A 16,379-nucleotide genomic window follows, 5' to 3' on the forward strand; every position below is an offset into this window, starting at 1 on the left:
CACAGAAGTGTGTGCTCTACACACGCCAGTGGCCTGTGCCCAGAAGCTTTGCTTCCCTCGTCCTCTTCCCCAAACCTCCTACTGGCCTCAGCTGAGAAGACAGAATCCCCACCCTGTGGCTGCCGCTAGCCTAGACCAGCCTGACCATTCTCCGTGTGGGGAAGGTGACAAACAAGGCTGGGAACCTCGGGAGGCTTTAAATCTCAGGAACTTTTATAATGGATCTTATCCAAAAGCCTGAGCAGCAGTAGGAGTAGAACTCATAAGGGGGGAAAAAAAGACTACAAAAGAAAGAAAAATAAAAATGAAAAACCTTTACTCCACTAATGAAATCATTCAGTGGCATCTGCTCAAATTCCTATTCAACAGAAGGAGCCAATGATTAACTTGCTCTTAAACCATCAATCACATTCAACAAAGGTATAAAACACAATTGCTTTATTGATTTCTTACAATCAAGTACTGCCAGCTAGCATTACTTCCACTCACGCATCATTAAAAAACGAAAGGCTACTTCCTTAGTATTTTCAAATGATGCACTATATAACAAACAGAACTTAAAATGCACCCTGATTATGTAAACTGGTAATATTTTAAAAAAGCATAATAATTTGGTTCCTTTCTTCATAAAATGGAAATTTAAATATTTCTCCTGATAGTTTTGAGGTTATCATTATGTTATGAGTAGTGCAAGTGTGGCACATAGTTTCATCTAGAAAGGTGCACATCTGACACACCTTTAAACAAAATGTGCATAACAAAATGCATACAGTCAATGCATGATAGCATGTTTCAAATACAAGGCAGCTCCTCAGGCCACTGTATTATTTAGGTTTTGCATTATCATTTATGGCATTATAGATTAACTATACATAACATACTTTTCTACATTTAAACCCTGAAGATACGAAAAATAATTGTTGCTTGAAAATATTATTCCAGGTAGCCATTTGGTTTGTATCAGGAGAAATCCAACCTCTGAGCTGTCTGCTAAGTCGGAATCATTAGCTGTGCCGGTGCATCAGATCCGCAGAGAGCTTCACAGTGACTGTTCCACATCCGGGCCGTACCTCTCTCCCACAGAAGCCAGATGATGACACCTCCGGGACTGCCCTTTCGTGTGGTTTTCCCTTTTTTTTCTTTTCTGGATTAACTGTGTTACCAAATTACTTCCTCTTCTGACCTCTTTACTCACCTTCCATTTTAATTACTCATAAATCCTTTCAGAATATCCTCAGAGAGCTCCATAAGTGGAAGTTCTGGAGACGGAAAATCCAAGGGAGGAAGGTTGGGTATTGGAATGTCCTTGGCTTTCCCGGTATTTGCTGCAAACTTCTGCCAGGTCGAAGAGGCTGCAGCGTTTTCTGAATGTGGTGGCAAGCTCCATAACTCTGATTTTTCTACAAAATCAGCATCCACATCCAGCTCCCTTTCTACTGAACCTTTTAGAAGTCTGGCCTTTTCGGCCCTCAGTTGTTTATTTTCTTTCCTTAATCTTTCATTCTCAGCCACAAGGAATTCCACATGTCTCTTCAAATCTGCAATTTTGGTTGCCTGCTCCTCTATAACTGTTTTGTCATCTTTTGGGGCTTTGCTCCCAATACATGGCTCTGTTGGCTCACTCTTCTGCTGAAGTAAATATAGCAGTGTGTCTGGATCCCTGTCAAAAACCCCCTGAATTTCAGGGAGGTGTTTCTCTGGGGAAGGGCTGTGCTTCTGAGAAAGAAGAGGATTCTGGCCCTCAGTGTCTTCTGCAGAGGGTTTGTGAGATGCCTGGAGATGGGCAGCTGTATCCTTGTCTGTGTTCTGCTGGGCCTTCATCCGCTCCTCACGCTTCGCCCTCTTCCACCTCTCCTGGATGAGGAGGAGCTGTTTCATGTGGCTGTCCCTCTGCAGTTCCAGTGACAAGCGAGCCTGTTAACAGAAGGAAAGGACGGTCTGCAGAATTAACACTCGTCTCTTCAGTAATGTTCATTGTTACTTCAAGAGTTCGTTGTTATTGCCTCCTGAATATCTCAAATATTTATCATGTTTGCAATTCAACAGAAATAAATAAAAAGTTTCAAAATGAGTATTTCTAGATAAGCTAGACAAAGATGTATTTGTTCATAAACAAGACACCATTCATTCAGAAAGTTAGAAGTCCTATTCCCAAACAAGCTAAATCAGACTTTTCCTGAAAGTCTACTCTCCGCTTCCCTCTTTAGACATATCTTCAAGCAGGGTGTTTAGGAGGCTCAACGCACACCTGTGTGATACTGCTGTCTTCTACGCAGGTTCTGTATCAGCGATGGCAAACCTCTGAGCTTCAAGAATAACCAACAGCCCACTGTGGCACGCATGCTACAGGTTCATCACCACTGTTCTATTCTATCCAATTTTTAAAGATCCTCTGAGTTTAGTATGAAGACTAAGTAGTTTTTTTGTTTGTCACCAATATCTCTTGCAGAAACTATCTCCTTAGAGAAATAGTACTAGCATTTCATAATGGAGAAATCATCTTTAGGTTTGGGGATGTAGCTCAGTGGTAGTGTTTTTATACCATAAACCACAAAGCCATGGGTTCAACCTTCACCCCTGAAAACAAACAAAAATATTTGTAATCCCAACACTCGGGAGGCTAAAACAGACGGGTCCCAAGTTCAAGGTCAGCCTGTCCAGTCCTGTCTGAACTACACAGAGAACCTGTCTCCAAAAAACAAAACAAACAAAAGCAAAAAACAAAAAACACCAACACAGGGCTGGGGATTTTGGTGTCGCTGCTTGCCTTGCAAGCACAAGGTCCTGAGGTCAATCCCCAGTTCCAAAAAAAAAAAAAAAACCCAAACAAACAAAAAAAACAAAAAACCACCAACAGAGCTGGGAGTTGAGCAAAGTGGAACAAGCCTATAATCCTAGCATGTGGGAGGCTGAGGCAGGAGGACTGCTGTGAGTTCAAGGCCAGTGTGGGCTACATAAGAGACCCCGTCTCAAAAAACAAACAAACAAGACAAAGTGCTAGGGAAGTATCTCAGTGACAGAACACATGCCAAGCACACTCAAGGCCCTGGTTTCAATCCCAAAACAAACAAACCAACCCCTAGGAAACAAGCTCTCTTCAAGCACAGAAGATAATTTCAAATCAGTGTTAAAACTTTTTGGGAAGCTGAGTGTGGTAGCACACACCTGCAATCCCAGCACCTGGGAGGCTGAGGCAGGAGGATCAGTGTGAGTTCAAGACCAGCCTGGGCTACATAGTGAGTTCCAGGTCAGTCTCAACTACATAGTGAGACCTGTCTCCCCGCAAAAAAAAAGCTTTTTGGGGGGCAGTAGCAGGGATTGAACTCAGGCCCTACACTGACCTATATCCCCAGTGCTTTTTATTTTGAGACAGGGTCTCACTAAACTGCCCAAGCTGGCCTTGAACTTATGATCCTTCTGCCTCACAACCTTTCAGTCTGGGATTACAGGTGTGCTACCACATCTGATGAGACAAAATAAGAATTCAAGAACGGACAAGTGAGAAACATTTATACTATACTGACAAGTAAAGGACAGCTCAGGTAATTCCCCCTTGGCCAGGTCCACTTATTTACTGTGAGCTATCTGAGGGTCTAATATGAGCTGGTAACCAGGAAGGTGCCAAGTGGAGTCTTTAAAGGGTTTTGCACCTGGCAATCTGAGATCTGTGAGTAATAACTGCAACAGACAGAAGTTTTGGATGCCACAGCTGGGAAATCAACAGCAGTTTTCATTTCCTTTCTGAAGTACTTCACTCTTGTCAATTTTATGTATTTTTTTTTTCTTTTCTTTTTGAGACAGGGTCTTGCTATATAGTTCAGGCAGACCTTGAACTCACTATATAACCCATGCTGGCCTCAAACTTGAACCAATCCTCCTGCCCAAAGTCCGAAGTGCTGGGATTATAGGAATGTCACCATGCCTGACCCCTCTTTTTTCTACAACAAGGTCTTACTATGCTGTCCAGGCAGGTCTTAAACTCAGAATTCCCCTCCCTCAGGCCCTGAGTAGCTGGCTTACATGTGGACATCAGTGATTTTGTTATTTTGATAAAGCTTTTTTAGAGGAATACAATGTTTTGTTTTAGCATACAATTCAAGGGTCCAAGGGACCTTGCTACAAATATTAAGAGTAGGTCTCACCTGCTCAGACTGTGTCAACTTCATAGCTTCACAAAGATATGCTGGTTAAAAAAAGAGACACATGAATATATGAGTGTCATTATTTTGTAATTATCAGATTTAAGGAAGAGTTTTAATACTCCATATAGTAGAAAATTGGTTTTATGAGCAATTATGCTATAACTGGAAATTTTTTTAAAAGGACAGGATTCCCAAAGATGTCAGGGGTAGTCAAATGTAAATATTCCCAAACCCATTCTGAATCAAGATTTTGCTTCAAAACCCTTCCAGAAAGCCTAGCAGCTCAGTGTAGAGCAGTTACCTAGCTCATGGAGGCCCTGGGTTCAATAGCAAGTCCTGGGGGAGAAAAAAAAAAACAAAACAAAAAAACAACAAACTCCTAGAAATCTGAAGACGATCTAACCAGAAAAATAGGTTTAGGGGAGGTTAAAATTAAATGAAAACCTATAGAAATATTTTCATTATGCTCAGAAAACATTAAGAGATTGACAGGATGGTGGCGCATGCCTGTAATCCCAGCACTTGGGAGGCTGAGAAGGCAGGAGGATTGCTGTGAGTTTGAGACCAGCCTGAACTACATAGTGAGTTCCAGGGCAGTCCCAACTACATAGTGAGACCCTGTCTCAAAAAAAAAAAAAGATTATCAGTGATTTTTCTACCTACCCAAATACCTGAACTACATTCATTTTAGTCTCCATTAAAAATTAAATTTATCAAATTGTTTCTGAACTAAACCATCAGGCTGGGCTATACCTACTACAAATATAGTAACTAAAAGGCCTAATATGTAGATATATTTACTATAAGGAAGTTACTAAGGACAATATGTCATGTATGAAGACCTTCAATTCTGAGTGACTTGATTTGAGTTAAAATAGTCAATGTGGAAAGCATTTATTTTCCTCTTTGCGTTGAGTGCTAGAGAGCTGTTATGATCTGGATTCAGAATGTCCCCCAAAGGGCCATGTGATAAAGGCTTAATCTCTGGCTGATGGCACTATGGGGAGGTTGTATAAACTTTGGGAGAGGCCCAATGAAAGAAAGTCAGGTTACTGGGGCCAGCCCCTTGAAGAGGATCCTGGCCCTAGCCTGCTGTGAGGAAGTATCTTTTCTCTCCCCACTGCTCCCTACCTGAGGTTTCTGCCTTGGCCCAGCCCCACAGTGACAGGACTAAGTGTCCATGGACTGAACCTCCAAAACCATGAGTCAAAATAAATTTTTCTGAATTAAAAGTATACCATAGCGATATTTGCACATCCAGGTTTATAGCAGCACAGTGTGTAAAGCCCAAACACCCAACAACAGACAAGTGGATAACAATGTGGTTTTTCTATACGGTGGAGTACTACTTTGCCATAAAGAAGGATGAGCTTCAGACATTTGTAACTAAATGGACAAACCTTGATAACATACTCTTAAGTGAAATAAATCAGACACTCATGTTTAAATACTTCATTGTTTCCCTGGTGTGAGAAACCAAAAGTGGAAATAAGGACTGAAATGTATAATGAATGTTGGGAAACAGGAAGAAAATGTTTAAACAGGAAGGGGAACAAGGGAAGAGTGAGGGAAAAAGGAAGGAAGATATAAGAAAAAAAGTGAAAACACAAGGGAAAAAATGGAAACAAAGCTTCTGTACATAGGGAGAGGAGGGGACTGGAGGGGGAGAATGGGATAAAAGAGAATTTATTTTAAAACATTTTTCTTCTTTTTTAAGCTAATTTTATCACCTATGCTGTCATAGAAACAGAAAACACAAAATCAGCACTGGGGAGTTGCTACTGTATGTGACTATTCCTGATAATGTGGTTCAGAAGCCTTTGGATTTGGTTTGCAGGTGGAGCCTGGAAAAATTTGGAAAAGTAGGCCACAGAGAGCTTAAAACATGGGAAGTAGAGCTTAATGGACAATTCTAGCTAGAGCTCCAAAGACCAGATGTTGACAGTAATGCAGAGTAAAGGCCATACTTGGGAGGTTTCATTTTCTTTGCTCTTTGACAGCTGAACACATGGGCTGGCTGTGTTTTCTTAAATTCTCTCATTTCGGACTTTCCTTCCTGAGTCTTTCTCAAATGCTGACCTGTCCCTCCCTGCAACATCTCTAAAGAGATTTTCCAAGTCACCTCCTTCCATACATCTATACCTCTCAAAACACCTGTTGTAAGCCCTAGATGTAAGTGATTTTGGAAACAGTGAGTTCATCCCAACATCAATTTGCAATCCTACTCCAAAGCACAACACAAAGCTATTTTTAAGTCTAAACTCCAAATTGGCTCAGGAGGATTTATTAATCACAGTAAGGTCTATCTTCAAAATTACAGCTAATGGGATCTAACTGGCAGAATTTAGATGTGCATGCTGTGGGTGAGGGTGGTATTTGGAATTCAATAGTTTTAAGTCTTTAATGATAAAGATCAGGTTAAGAATGAAACTTTTGGGCTGAGGATTTAGCTTAGTGGTGCTGCCACCTGTCTCGCAAACCCATGGGCCAGAGTTCGATCTCTGGTACAAAAAAAATAAAAGAAAGAAACTTTTCTCCCTTTTATTATTCAGATCATCCTGCACCTAAGTATTTTGATTCCCTCCACTTTAACATATGATTCTGTATTCTACAACTGTGGCGCCCATCCACAACATGGATTTCTTACACAGTTACACAACATCTCCTATAGTGACTATAAATTTAACAGTCTGAAAACATAATACAATTTAGGAAATATTTAAAGAATTGAAAAGTTACTGTTAGGAAAGGCTCATATCAAAGTTACCACTAAAAATACACAAAGACTTATGGGTTGTCGATTATGGGCCCAAATATGTGTTATACTTCAGCACTAAAACTAATTTTTTGGGGGGTATTGGGGATCGAACTCATGACCTTGTCCTTGCAAGGTAGGCATGGCGCCACTGAACTAAATCCCCAGCCCAGTAAAAATAATCTTTTTTTAAAAGCAGTATTTTTGGAGGATCAAGGATTTAGCTCAGTGGTGCCGTGCCTACACTGTTAGCACAAGGTCCTGATTTCAATTCACGGAACAGAAAAACAAAACAGTGTTTTGTCTGAAAATTACTGACGTACAAACAAAAACCAATGAAGAGGATTTATCCTCACCAAGGCCCACTGTGTAGCCTGTATCTCAGAAGTAAAATAACATGAGAGGGGCAAAATCTACCAGGAAAGAACATAGCTTCCACAGAAGGAAGAGGAAGGGCCTTTGTGGTGGATTAACTAATGGTCAACTTATAATGCCCAGCTGAACTGAATCATCATGGTTTGGGCATCGAAGATCTACCTGCGGATTAACGCCAATAGCCATAAAAAGAGAACTGGAGGGAAGATCGGGGGCTGTTGATTTTCTAGGAGAAGCTTGGGGCAGTTGGTTTTCCTGATGCAAACTTGGCTGTTCACTAATCATAGGAAGTGCTTAGGGCCGCACTCTCACTGGAAATGGTTGCTGTTCTTGTCAGGGGAGCTCTGATCTTCACCGTAAGCATCACTTCCTGGCTCCAATGTAGATCCCTCAGCCCAGTGGCACAGGTTTTCTTCTCACCATTAGACTTTGGGCCTTCTTGATACAGATCTCAATATAGACAAGCATGAGACATTGTCATGGACTCTAGGCCTTTAGCTGGATTTGTGTGGGACACTGCAGGGGGATCTAGGCCCTTGGGCTAGATTCTTTAGGCCTCCAGTGTGTGGCTAACCTCTTGCACTCCTCTGTATTTGACTTTTTGGGTAAATATCATAAAATAATCCTATAAATTATTTGCCCTATATTAAGTCTATTTCCTTGAAAAAAAAACCTGACTACAGTGGAGGACTGCAGGGCTTGATCTAAAGGAGGTAACTACACTCACTCTGAATGCAACATGAGGAAACCCCCCTCCCCTCAACACTTTCAGCTTTGCAACTCAGCTGCAGATATTGGTCAGTGCAACTATTTCTGTGTTGAACATATGTAAAGCTGCCTGGCTGAAATAAAATTAGATCTTTGTTAAAGAAGGGAACAATTCTTTTTATTTACTTATTTAGGTGCCAAGGATTGAACTCAGGGTCTTCTACCACTGAGATACATTCCTAGCTCCTGTACCACCACCGTTCTGAGACAGGGTCTCACTGAGTCACTAACTCACCCATGCAGGTTTCCATTTCATACTGCCATCTCAGCCTCCGGAGACCTGGGATTACACAACATCCTGCTTGTTGTGATTTTTACTCTAAGTGGTAAGAGATACCAGGGAAAAGAAATTGCCCTTCAGTTTCACAATCAGTATTTCATAAAAAAGAATACCCACCTGCAGCCTTTTTGTGACAAGAAATGGCTTCTTCGTATTTCCCTGCAGCTAATAACCGATCTGCTTGTCTGCTCTGTTGATGAGCCTAGAAGACAGACATTCTAAGTTTCTTTAAACTATAAAACACTTAAAAAAAACATAATGGAGGATAGGAGGGTGTAGCTCAATGATGGAGAGCCTGCTTAGGGCACTCTCTCAAACAAAAATAAATGATACTGCTATGTTTTGCTACACATCAAACCATTATTACAGGTACATCTATAAGTAGGGCTATTTAACCCAGGGGTGGTGGAGCATGCCTGTAACCCGAGCACTCAGGAGGCTGAGGCAGGAGAAATCATCAGAGTTCGAGGCCAGTATCGAGACCTTGTCTCAAAAAAACAAATTTACCAGACATCCAAAAGTGCAGATTATATACACCTAGGTTATTCTCAGCTTAAACATTTTGATAGATGCATGACCCTAGCTAACTACCTGTCTTAGTTCTCTTCTAAAATAAGTTTTTGGAAGTAAAAAGGATTAAGATTTTTATGTTCATATACTTAATCTCCATAATGAATGTAATCATTTTGTACTGCAGACGTGTACTAATAAAATTTTTTAATTGAGAGTTGTGAAAATTAAAGAATCACTGTGCTTAAAATGATGCCTAGGACATAGTACTATTAAGTCCATCAATATGTTAGTACTATAGAGAATATAAAAATGTTGGAGGTTGACAATTTATTTGGAAGAACTAGACTGAATTTTAAAAGCCAGAGATACTGAAGGAAAACTACTTTGGCAGTTATTTTAAGTTTTTTTATTTTTGTTTTTGAGACAAAATTTCACTAAGTAGCTCAGGCTGGCCTCAAACTCACAATGATCCTCCTGCCTCAGCCTCCCAAGTGCAGGATTACAGGTGCACCATGCCCAGCAGTAATAATTCTTATTTTTAAAGAAACTTTTTAAAGATTTCACATTGTTAATTGGGGGCAGAGGATTGAATCCAGGGCCTTCACACTGAGGTGCTTCCCCAGCATTTTTTTTTTTTAATGACAAGGTATTGCTAAATTGTCCAGGCTGTGCTTGAACCTGTCCTTCTCCCTCTCCTCAGTTACCTAGGATCATACATGTGTGCTACCACATCTCATCAAGATCTCACATTTTAAAACCAACATCTCTTTAAATAGTTCCTGGTAGGATCTTAACTTTTGAAAACATTAAGGGGCTGGGGATTTAGCTTAGTGGTTCTACTGCCTGCCTCGCAAGCACAAGGTCCCAAGTTTGATCCCTGTACCAAAAAAAACAAAAACAAACAAACAAAAAAAACATTCAGTCCATAAACACATTCCTTTGATGACTCAAAATACAAACTACAGCCAGGTAGTGGCACACTCCTGTAACCTCAGCACTCAGGAGGATGAGGCAGGATTGCTGTGAGTTTAAGACTAGCCTGGACTACACAACAAAATGCTGTCTCAAAAAAACTAAAACTAAATAAATACTATGACACTTGCAATCAAAGTCCTACCTCTGGGCCGGGGATTTAGCTCAGCGGTTCGGTGGCCTGCCTTGTAAGCGCAAGGACCCGAGTTCAATTCCCGGTACAAAAAAAAAAAAAGTCCTACCTCTTTCTGTGTATTGCTCTTCTTCATATCATTCCTATGGGGAGCTGTCATTTTCTTATATTGTCTTGTTCTCTGGAAACCTAAAAAGCATCCCATCCTCCAAACTTTCAAACTCAGGAGCAAAAAGAATGTAAATAAAGTTTCAACAGATAGATGTGACATTCAGAGACTTGCCAGGTGGAAACATGGAACTACAGAGATAAGCGGCTGAATTTGAACAGGCAGAACAAACAGCCCTGTGTGCATTCAGGGGCAGAGATTCCCTGTCCACATGCACATGTGGCGTCCCTGCTCCTCCTGATCCTTTCTTTGGAGTCCAGTAAATCACCCCTTTTGGCTGACACACGTATGAAGTGGATCTTCATGTGTAACCGACAAAACTCCCAACTCCAACTAGGTTACTAAGCAACTGCCTTGATGAGTACTTTTCTGCTTCTACTGGCTAACTGCTTTAAAAATGGAGGTTTGGGCCAGAGATTTAGCTCAATGGTTCTGCTGACTGCTTCGCAAGTGTAAGGTCCCAAGTTAGATCCCCGGTACAAAAAAAATTAAAAAATAAAAACACAGGTTCGATGTTGTTTTCTTTTTAAATTAATTAACTAATTAATTAATTAATTTTGGTTTTTTGAAACAGGGTTTTATTATGTAGTTGAGACTGGCCTGGAATTCACTATGTAGCCCAGGCTGGTCTCCCAGCGATCCTCCTGCCTCAGCCTCCCAAGTGCTGGTATTACAGGCGTGTGCCATCACGCCCAGCTTTTAGTTTTCTACGCGAAGGAAAACAGTATTATCTTTTACAGCTTTCAATTTATGTCTATGACCTTGAGGAGAACTGTATTCAAAGACAGAAAGACTATTACAAACACAACACCAAAAAGCAAGAGGAAAATGTGCTATGCTCTGGACTTCATGGTCAGCTCTCCAGCTGGGAGCACAGGAGAGCAGATCCCTTTCCCAATCAATTCCGAGTCTCCTACACACAAGTAGTAAGCAGCACCTCCAAACAAGAAAAACTGAATTGAATATCTAATTAGTGTAAGGAATGAAACTACTTAGAATGCTCAAATGGTAGAAAATCCCAGGAAACGTTTTAAATTTTAAGTCTGAACATCAACTTCTACATGCAGCTCTCCTTGCACCTTTTTCTTCCATCAGCTTCCAGTTTACCTTATTTTCTTTCACCTCCCATGCCCTATCTTTCACATTACACAATGCAACTCACTAGTGAGTTGACAGTGAACCATAACTAAAAAAATAAAAAATGTAAAAATTTTTTAAAAAATGTAATATTAAATGTGTGTGTGTGGTGTTTGGGGATTGAACCCAAGGCTTTTATTTTTTACAGTACCGAACCCAGCCCCTTTTATTTTTTATAGTATTTTGAGATGGTCTTGCAAAGCTGCCCAGGCTCAGCTTTAGCTTGAAATCCTCCTGCCTCAGCTTCCCAGAGTGCTGGGACTACAGGCATGAACTACCACACCTGGCATAAAAATTCAATAGTAAAACAGGTGAAGTGGTACACGCCTGTAATCCCAGCATCTGGGAGGCTGAGGCAGGAGGATAGAAGCAAGTTCAAGGCCCACCTGGGCTACATAGAGTTCAAGGCCAGCATGAACTATAGTGAGACCGTGTCTCAAAAAAGTAAAACAACAACAAAATTAAGACTAAATAGTAAAGTGTATCATCCACAGCAAAAGCTAGTTTGGCTGTCTGCAGTTTTGCGCAATTCTAGGAGGCATCTTCTATATAATTTAGTAGCTCTGCAGTACTATGTACACATATGTCAGCAGAAATGTCTGTAAACATTTCTAATTGTACGAGAGGTGTGGAATAGGCCTGCAATGCTAGTACTCTGGGAGACTGAGGCAGGAGGATCCAAAGTTCAAGCATAGCCTGGGCAACTTAGTGACTAACAAGATCCTGTCTCAAAATAAAAAAGGGCTGGGGATAAACCTCAATGTGAAGGCCTTGGGTTCAATTCCTACTTTAAAAAAACAAATCTTGTAGATCACTGTCTGGGGTGGATGGGTAAATAATACTGCCTTAAAAAATCTGCCTAATATAAATACAGCTGGGCATAATGGTGCACACCTATAATCTCAGCACTCAGAAGGCTTGAGGCAGGAGGATCACCAGCAGTTTAAGGCCAGCCTGAACAGCACCACAGTGAGAACTTGTCTTGAAAAACCCAAAGTATTTAAAATAATTAATAAAAGGATTAATATATTTAGACTCTTGCTTTCAAATTGGGCAAAATACAATGTATTCTGTATTTCAATGTCTTCATCTGTAAAATGCAGATACAGCTATGCAAAGGACAAAGTTTCTGATACCAATCCCACAACTTAGTAATAGCTGGGTATATTCTGGTGCCCTAGTGCCTTTCTCCAGAGAGCTTCCACTGAGCTTGGCCTCCACTGTAAAACAGAATAAAATTTCCCCCGAATTTTTCAGGGCAAAAAGAAAGGGGTTTACATAGCCGACTTTTATCTCAAAATTTTTACTACCAATATAATTAACAATGTCATGACTGAGAAGATTCCAGGTATGCACAGGGTCATTCCTTGGATGAGTAAATGAGTAGCTTGAAAGCAGAAGTATTCATTAACCACCTCACAGGAAGGGAGAGAGAACTGGCCTCTCCAAAGGGAAGCTCAATTACGCAGGGGCCACACAGCACTCCTAAGAGCCAGACACAGGAATAAACCTGGCCATAAATTCACTTGGACCTTGCCCTCTGAAGCTCAGGTAAGCAAAGCATGAGCAATATTCTGTATAAATTAAGACTTGACATCACTTTCCAAACTGTCAACCAACAAACCAAAGAATTACAAATTATCTCACTTAAATTTTGACATTTCCTACCAACTCACCTTGACAAAACTAAATGCATGGAAAGAAATGCTTAAATATATACTAACCAATTTTCTAAATTACAATCTCTCCATATTAAAAGTTACAAGAGCCAAGGTATGGTGATACACACCTATAATCCCAGCACTCTGGGAGCTGAGCAGGAGGATGACAACTTTGAATCCAGCCTGGGCAACTTGAAAAATTTAAAAAAGGGCTGGGGATACAGCTCAGTGTGAAGGCCCTAGGTTCAATCCTTGATGGGGAGTGTGGGGAGCAGTTGACAATAAAAAATCTTGATGAAACTTATAGAATCAAAATATCTTTTCTTTCAGTGGAAACAGAATTTCTCTCTTTTTTTTTTTGAGACAGGGTCTCACTAGGTAGTTAAGACTGACCTGGAACTCACTATGTAGCCCAGGTTGGTCTTGAACTCACAGAATCCTCCCGCCTCAGCCTTCTGAGTGCTGGGATTATAGGCGTGCACCACCATGCCTAGCTTCTCTTATTTTTCCTTTGACCAACTTTGAAAATGAGAGAACCAGGAGGCATTATCCACACTAACCACAAATTAAAATTAGTATTTAAAAAATAAAGAAATATAATTAACTGATGAAAAAATAAAATAAAATTAGTATTTCAAACTAGTCTGTTCTATATCTTAAACATTGTGAGGAAATATGCGCACACGTCCTTATTGCAAACCTAACATAAAATACTACAGTTGAGCTATAAAATGCTGACACCGAATCTATAGTTCATTATATAGACCATGTTGAAATAAAAATATGAGTACACTTATATGGAAACACTGCTAGAAAATGGTAATGATATCAAAATGAGTGATCATAATGTACATTGTCGAGTCACTGGCTCAAATATTTAATTTCTCTTAGTCTAGGCTAATCCATTTGTAAACGTAGGAAAAACTGTTCTTATTAAATTTTAAGGATGCCCTGAGGACATATGATTATAAATTTAGGCAATGAGGAAAAAAAAAATTTTTTTTAAATTTAGGTACAATAAATCCTTACACAATGAATTTGGACTATACTGTGTCTTCAGAAAATACAACTTGTATATATTAATGGGAATTTCAAAGGCACTCATTACATCATAGAATTGTGAACTACTTCTCATGGTGAGTCAACTGGACATGAAGTGGTATGTCCCCTCACATGAAAGAGAGACAACTTTCTAACTGAGGATGGTGGTGGAGGGCCATAACGAGCCTAAAGCAGGTGGAGAGCAAAGTCTGAAGCCAGTCTGGGCAACTTAGCAAGATTCTGTCTCAAAAAGGAGGGCTAAGGTAAGAATCTAGCTTAGGGCTCCCTGGGTTCAGTCCCCAGTACCAGAATAAATAAAAATAAACATCAATCTCTGTTCCACTGCTACCTTCTAATAAAACTAGTCTAGAGATCAGACCTTGTGCTCCACCTACGACCACTGTCACTGGGTTTCAGTATTCTCTTAAGATACCACACACTTATGAAGCACTTGGCTGGGGTTATGGTACAGCTGCAGCCAAGAGTAAGGCTAACTGGAATGGAAACAATGGTCACTTTGCAAGCAGTTTGTAAACAGCTAGTTATTTCTAGTAATGTTTCCATGAAGTTTCAGTATTGAGCCATCCATGTCTCACTGCCAACTATCACCCTAAAAACAAGAAAAGCTCACTAATGTAGTCCAATTGTTCTTTGGCACCGGGGATTGAACTCAGGTCCTATGCGCTTGACAATGAGGCAGGCTGTGGAACCACTGAGCTAAAATCCCTGGCCCCCAATCATTCCTAAGTGTAAGCAAATCTTACAAATGGGGTAAGGGCCTAATTTAACAAAGCTGGGAGGGGCTCTACAGAGAAGCTAAACTAGCACCACTGAGTTGGAACCACAGCTGTAGGCGGCTTTAAAGCTGCTCAGAAGCTCAACAGATCCAAACCTTTATTCCATAAATGAGATTTTAAATTAAGGGTTATGGTCTCCTTATAGTAACAGTTAACTTCTTACACTGCAAGATACATCAGGGACACTAAGATGTATCAGGTACAGTAGGTTTTTTTGTTACTGATTTTGGTTTTCTTGAGACAGGGTCTCCCTAAGTGGCCCGGGACTGACCTTGAATTCACAATCCTCCTGCCTCAGCCTCCTGAGTGCTGGGTTTGCAGGCGTGTAGGTAATTGTAAGATTACACCACCCACCCATTTATTCTAATCCTAACAAATCTAAGGCTAAGTAACTTGCCCAAGGTCACACAGCTATTAAATGACTAAACCAGAATTCAAATCCAAGCAATCCAGCTTCAGAATCTATACTCAAACCACCAGGCTTTATTGCTTTTTAATTTTATTTATTTAGTTATTTCTTTATTGTTTTTTTGAGACAGGGTCTCACTATGTAGTTGAGACTGACCTGGAACTCACTATGTAGCCCAGGCTGGTCTTGAACTCACAGCAATCCTCCTGCCTCAGCCTCCCGAGTGCTGGGATTACAGGAGTGCGCCACCACGCCCGGCCAGGCTTTATTGTTTTTCTGTACAGTCTGAATTAAAACAGTGCTCTTTTAGAACTAATCCTCCACACTCCTTTTTTTCAATCCCACCATGATAAATGAACTGCAAAACCTGTGACTGAAAAGTTCATGTTTGCAACCTTAAGTAATCTAAATCTCATACGCAAAATTTATACGCTTTCCAGGAAACAGATACTATGACCAGTCTGCAAATGACTGTTTCTTATTACCTAAAAATATAAGGAAGTAAGCTACTAGTACTTTTCATGAGAACGAAAAACCAAAATGCATAAAGCCACTGAAGTGAGTTAAAGGCAGGAGCGGCCCTGTTTATTTCCACTGGGGCCTATGCATGTTTACACATATGAATGTAAGCGCCAAGTGGGTAAAGAGAAAAATGGGGCCGAGATTATCACCCCATTTCTCCAGAGTCGGGAGGCTTAGAGTCAGACCCCTGTGTCTGAATTTATAATCACCACTACACACTACTTCTACTCGGCAGGCTCTGCCTCGCCGCCAGCAAGGACGCGGCTACGTGGCGCTCGGAGGCCTTTCAGAGGCGGCGGCGGGAGCTGCCGGGCATCCCCCAGGAGGGCGCAGTCCGGAGCGCGCTGCCCGCACGGCGCGGTGGGGTCACGGCCTGCCTGTGCCCCTCGGCCTCTATGCCCAGCGCTGCCAAAGCCGCCCCTCGCCCTCAGGGGTCCGTGGGCACGCGGGGACGCGGCCCGACCCGAGGCAGACCCCGAGGTAGACAGCGCTCAGCGGGCCACTCACCAGGTTGAGGGGTCCTTCCATTACTTCCATAGACCCCGGAGTAGGCGGTGGCCTGAGGAAGGGAAGCCGCGGTGCCGGAGCACATGGAGGGCAGGAGAAGGCGAGCTCGACGCGGCAGCGGAGACCGCAGCGCACTCCGTGCCAGGGAGCCAGCCGCGGACCCTGAGAGAAACAACCACACCACTTCCTCCTCCGGCG

General features: G+C 41.4%; 1 protein-coding gene across 2 annotated transcripts; it reads right to left on the reverse strand.

Annotated features, from left to right (window-relative positions):
• Positions 1-278: 278 nt before the first annotated feature.
• Positions 279-16,373, reverse strand: Nrbf2 (nuclear receptor binding factor 2). 2 transcript variants are annotated; one of them, XM_010641079.3, is made up of 4 exons: positions 16,182-16,373; positions 8,438-8,522; positions 4,143-4,183; positions 284-1,914 (listed from the first exon to the last, which is right to left on the reverse strand). In XM_010641079.3, the coding sequence occupies exons 1-4, from the start codon at positions 16,209-16,211 to the stop codon at positions 1,204-1,206; spliced, it is 867 nt and encodes a 288-aa protein (XP_010639381.1). In that variant the 5' UTR covers positions 16,212-16,373; the 3' UTR covers positions 284-1,203. The 2 variants fall into 2 exon arrangements, with proteins under 2 accessions (XP_019065686.1, XP_010639381.1); XM_019210141.2 differs by lacking the exon at positions 8,438-8,522 and having other exon boundaries at positions 279-1,914.
• Between the last annotated feature and the right edge of the window lie 6 nt (positions 16,374-16,379).

The sequence above is a fragment of the Fukomys damarensis genome, unplaced genomic scaffold (assembly GCF_012274545.1).
Source record: "Fukomys damarensis isolate Sample0158 unplaced genomic scaffold, DMR_v1.0_HiC HiC_scaffold_20, whole genome shotgun sequence".
Classification (NCBI taxonomy): domain Eukaryota; kingdom Metazoa; phylum Chordata; class Mammalia; order Rodentia; family Bathyergidae; genus Fukomys; species Fukomys damarensis.

Coding starts and splice junctions, on each gene's coding strand:
- Nrbf2 (XM_010641079.3), bottom strand. CDS start 16,211: ATGGAAGTAATGGAAGGACCCCTCAACCTG. Junction 4,184..8,437: donor TTGTCACAAAAAGGCTGCAG/GTGGGTATTCTT, acceptor TTTTTTAACCAG/CATATCTTTGTGAAGCTATG. Junction 1,915..4,142: donor AGTTGACACAGTCTGAGCAG/GTGAGACCTACT, acceptor TTCTGTTAACAG/GCTCGCTTGTCACTGGAACT.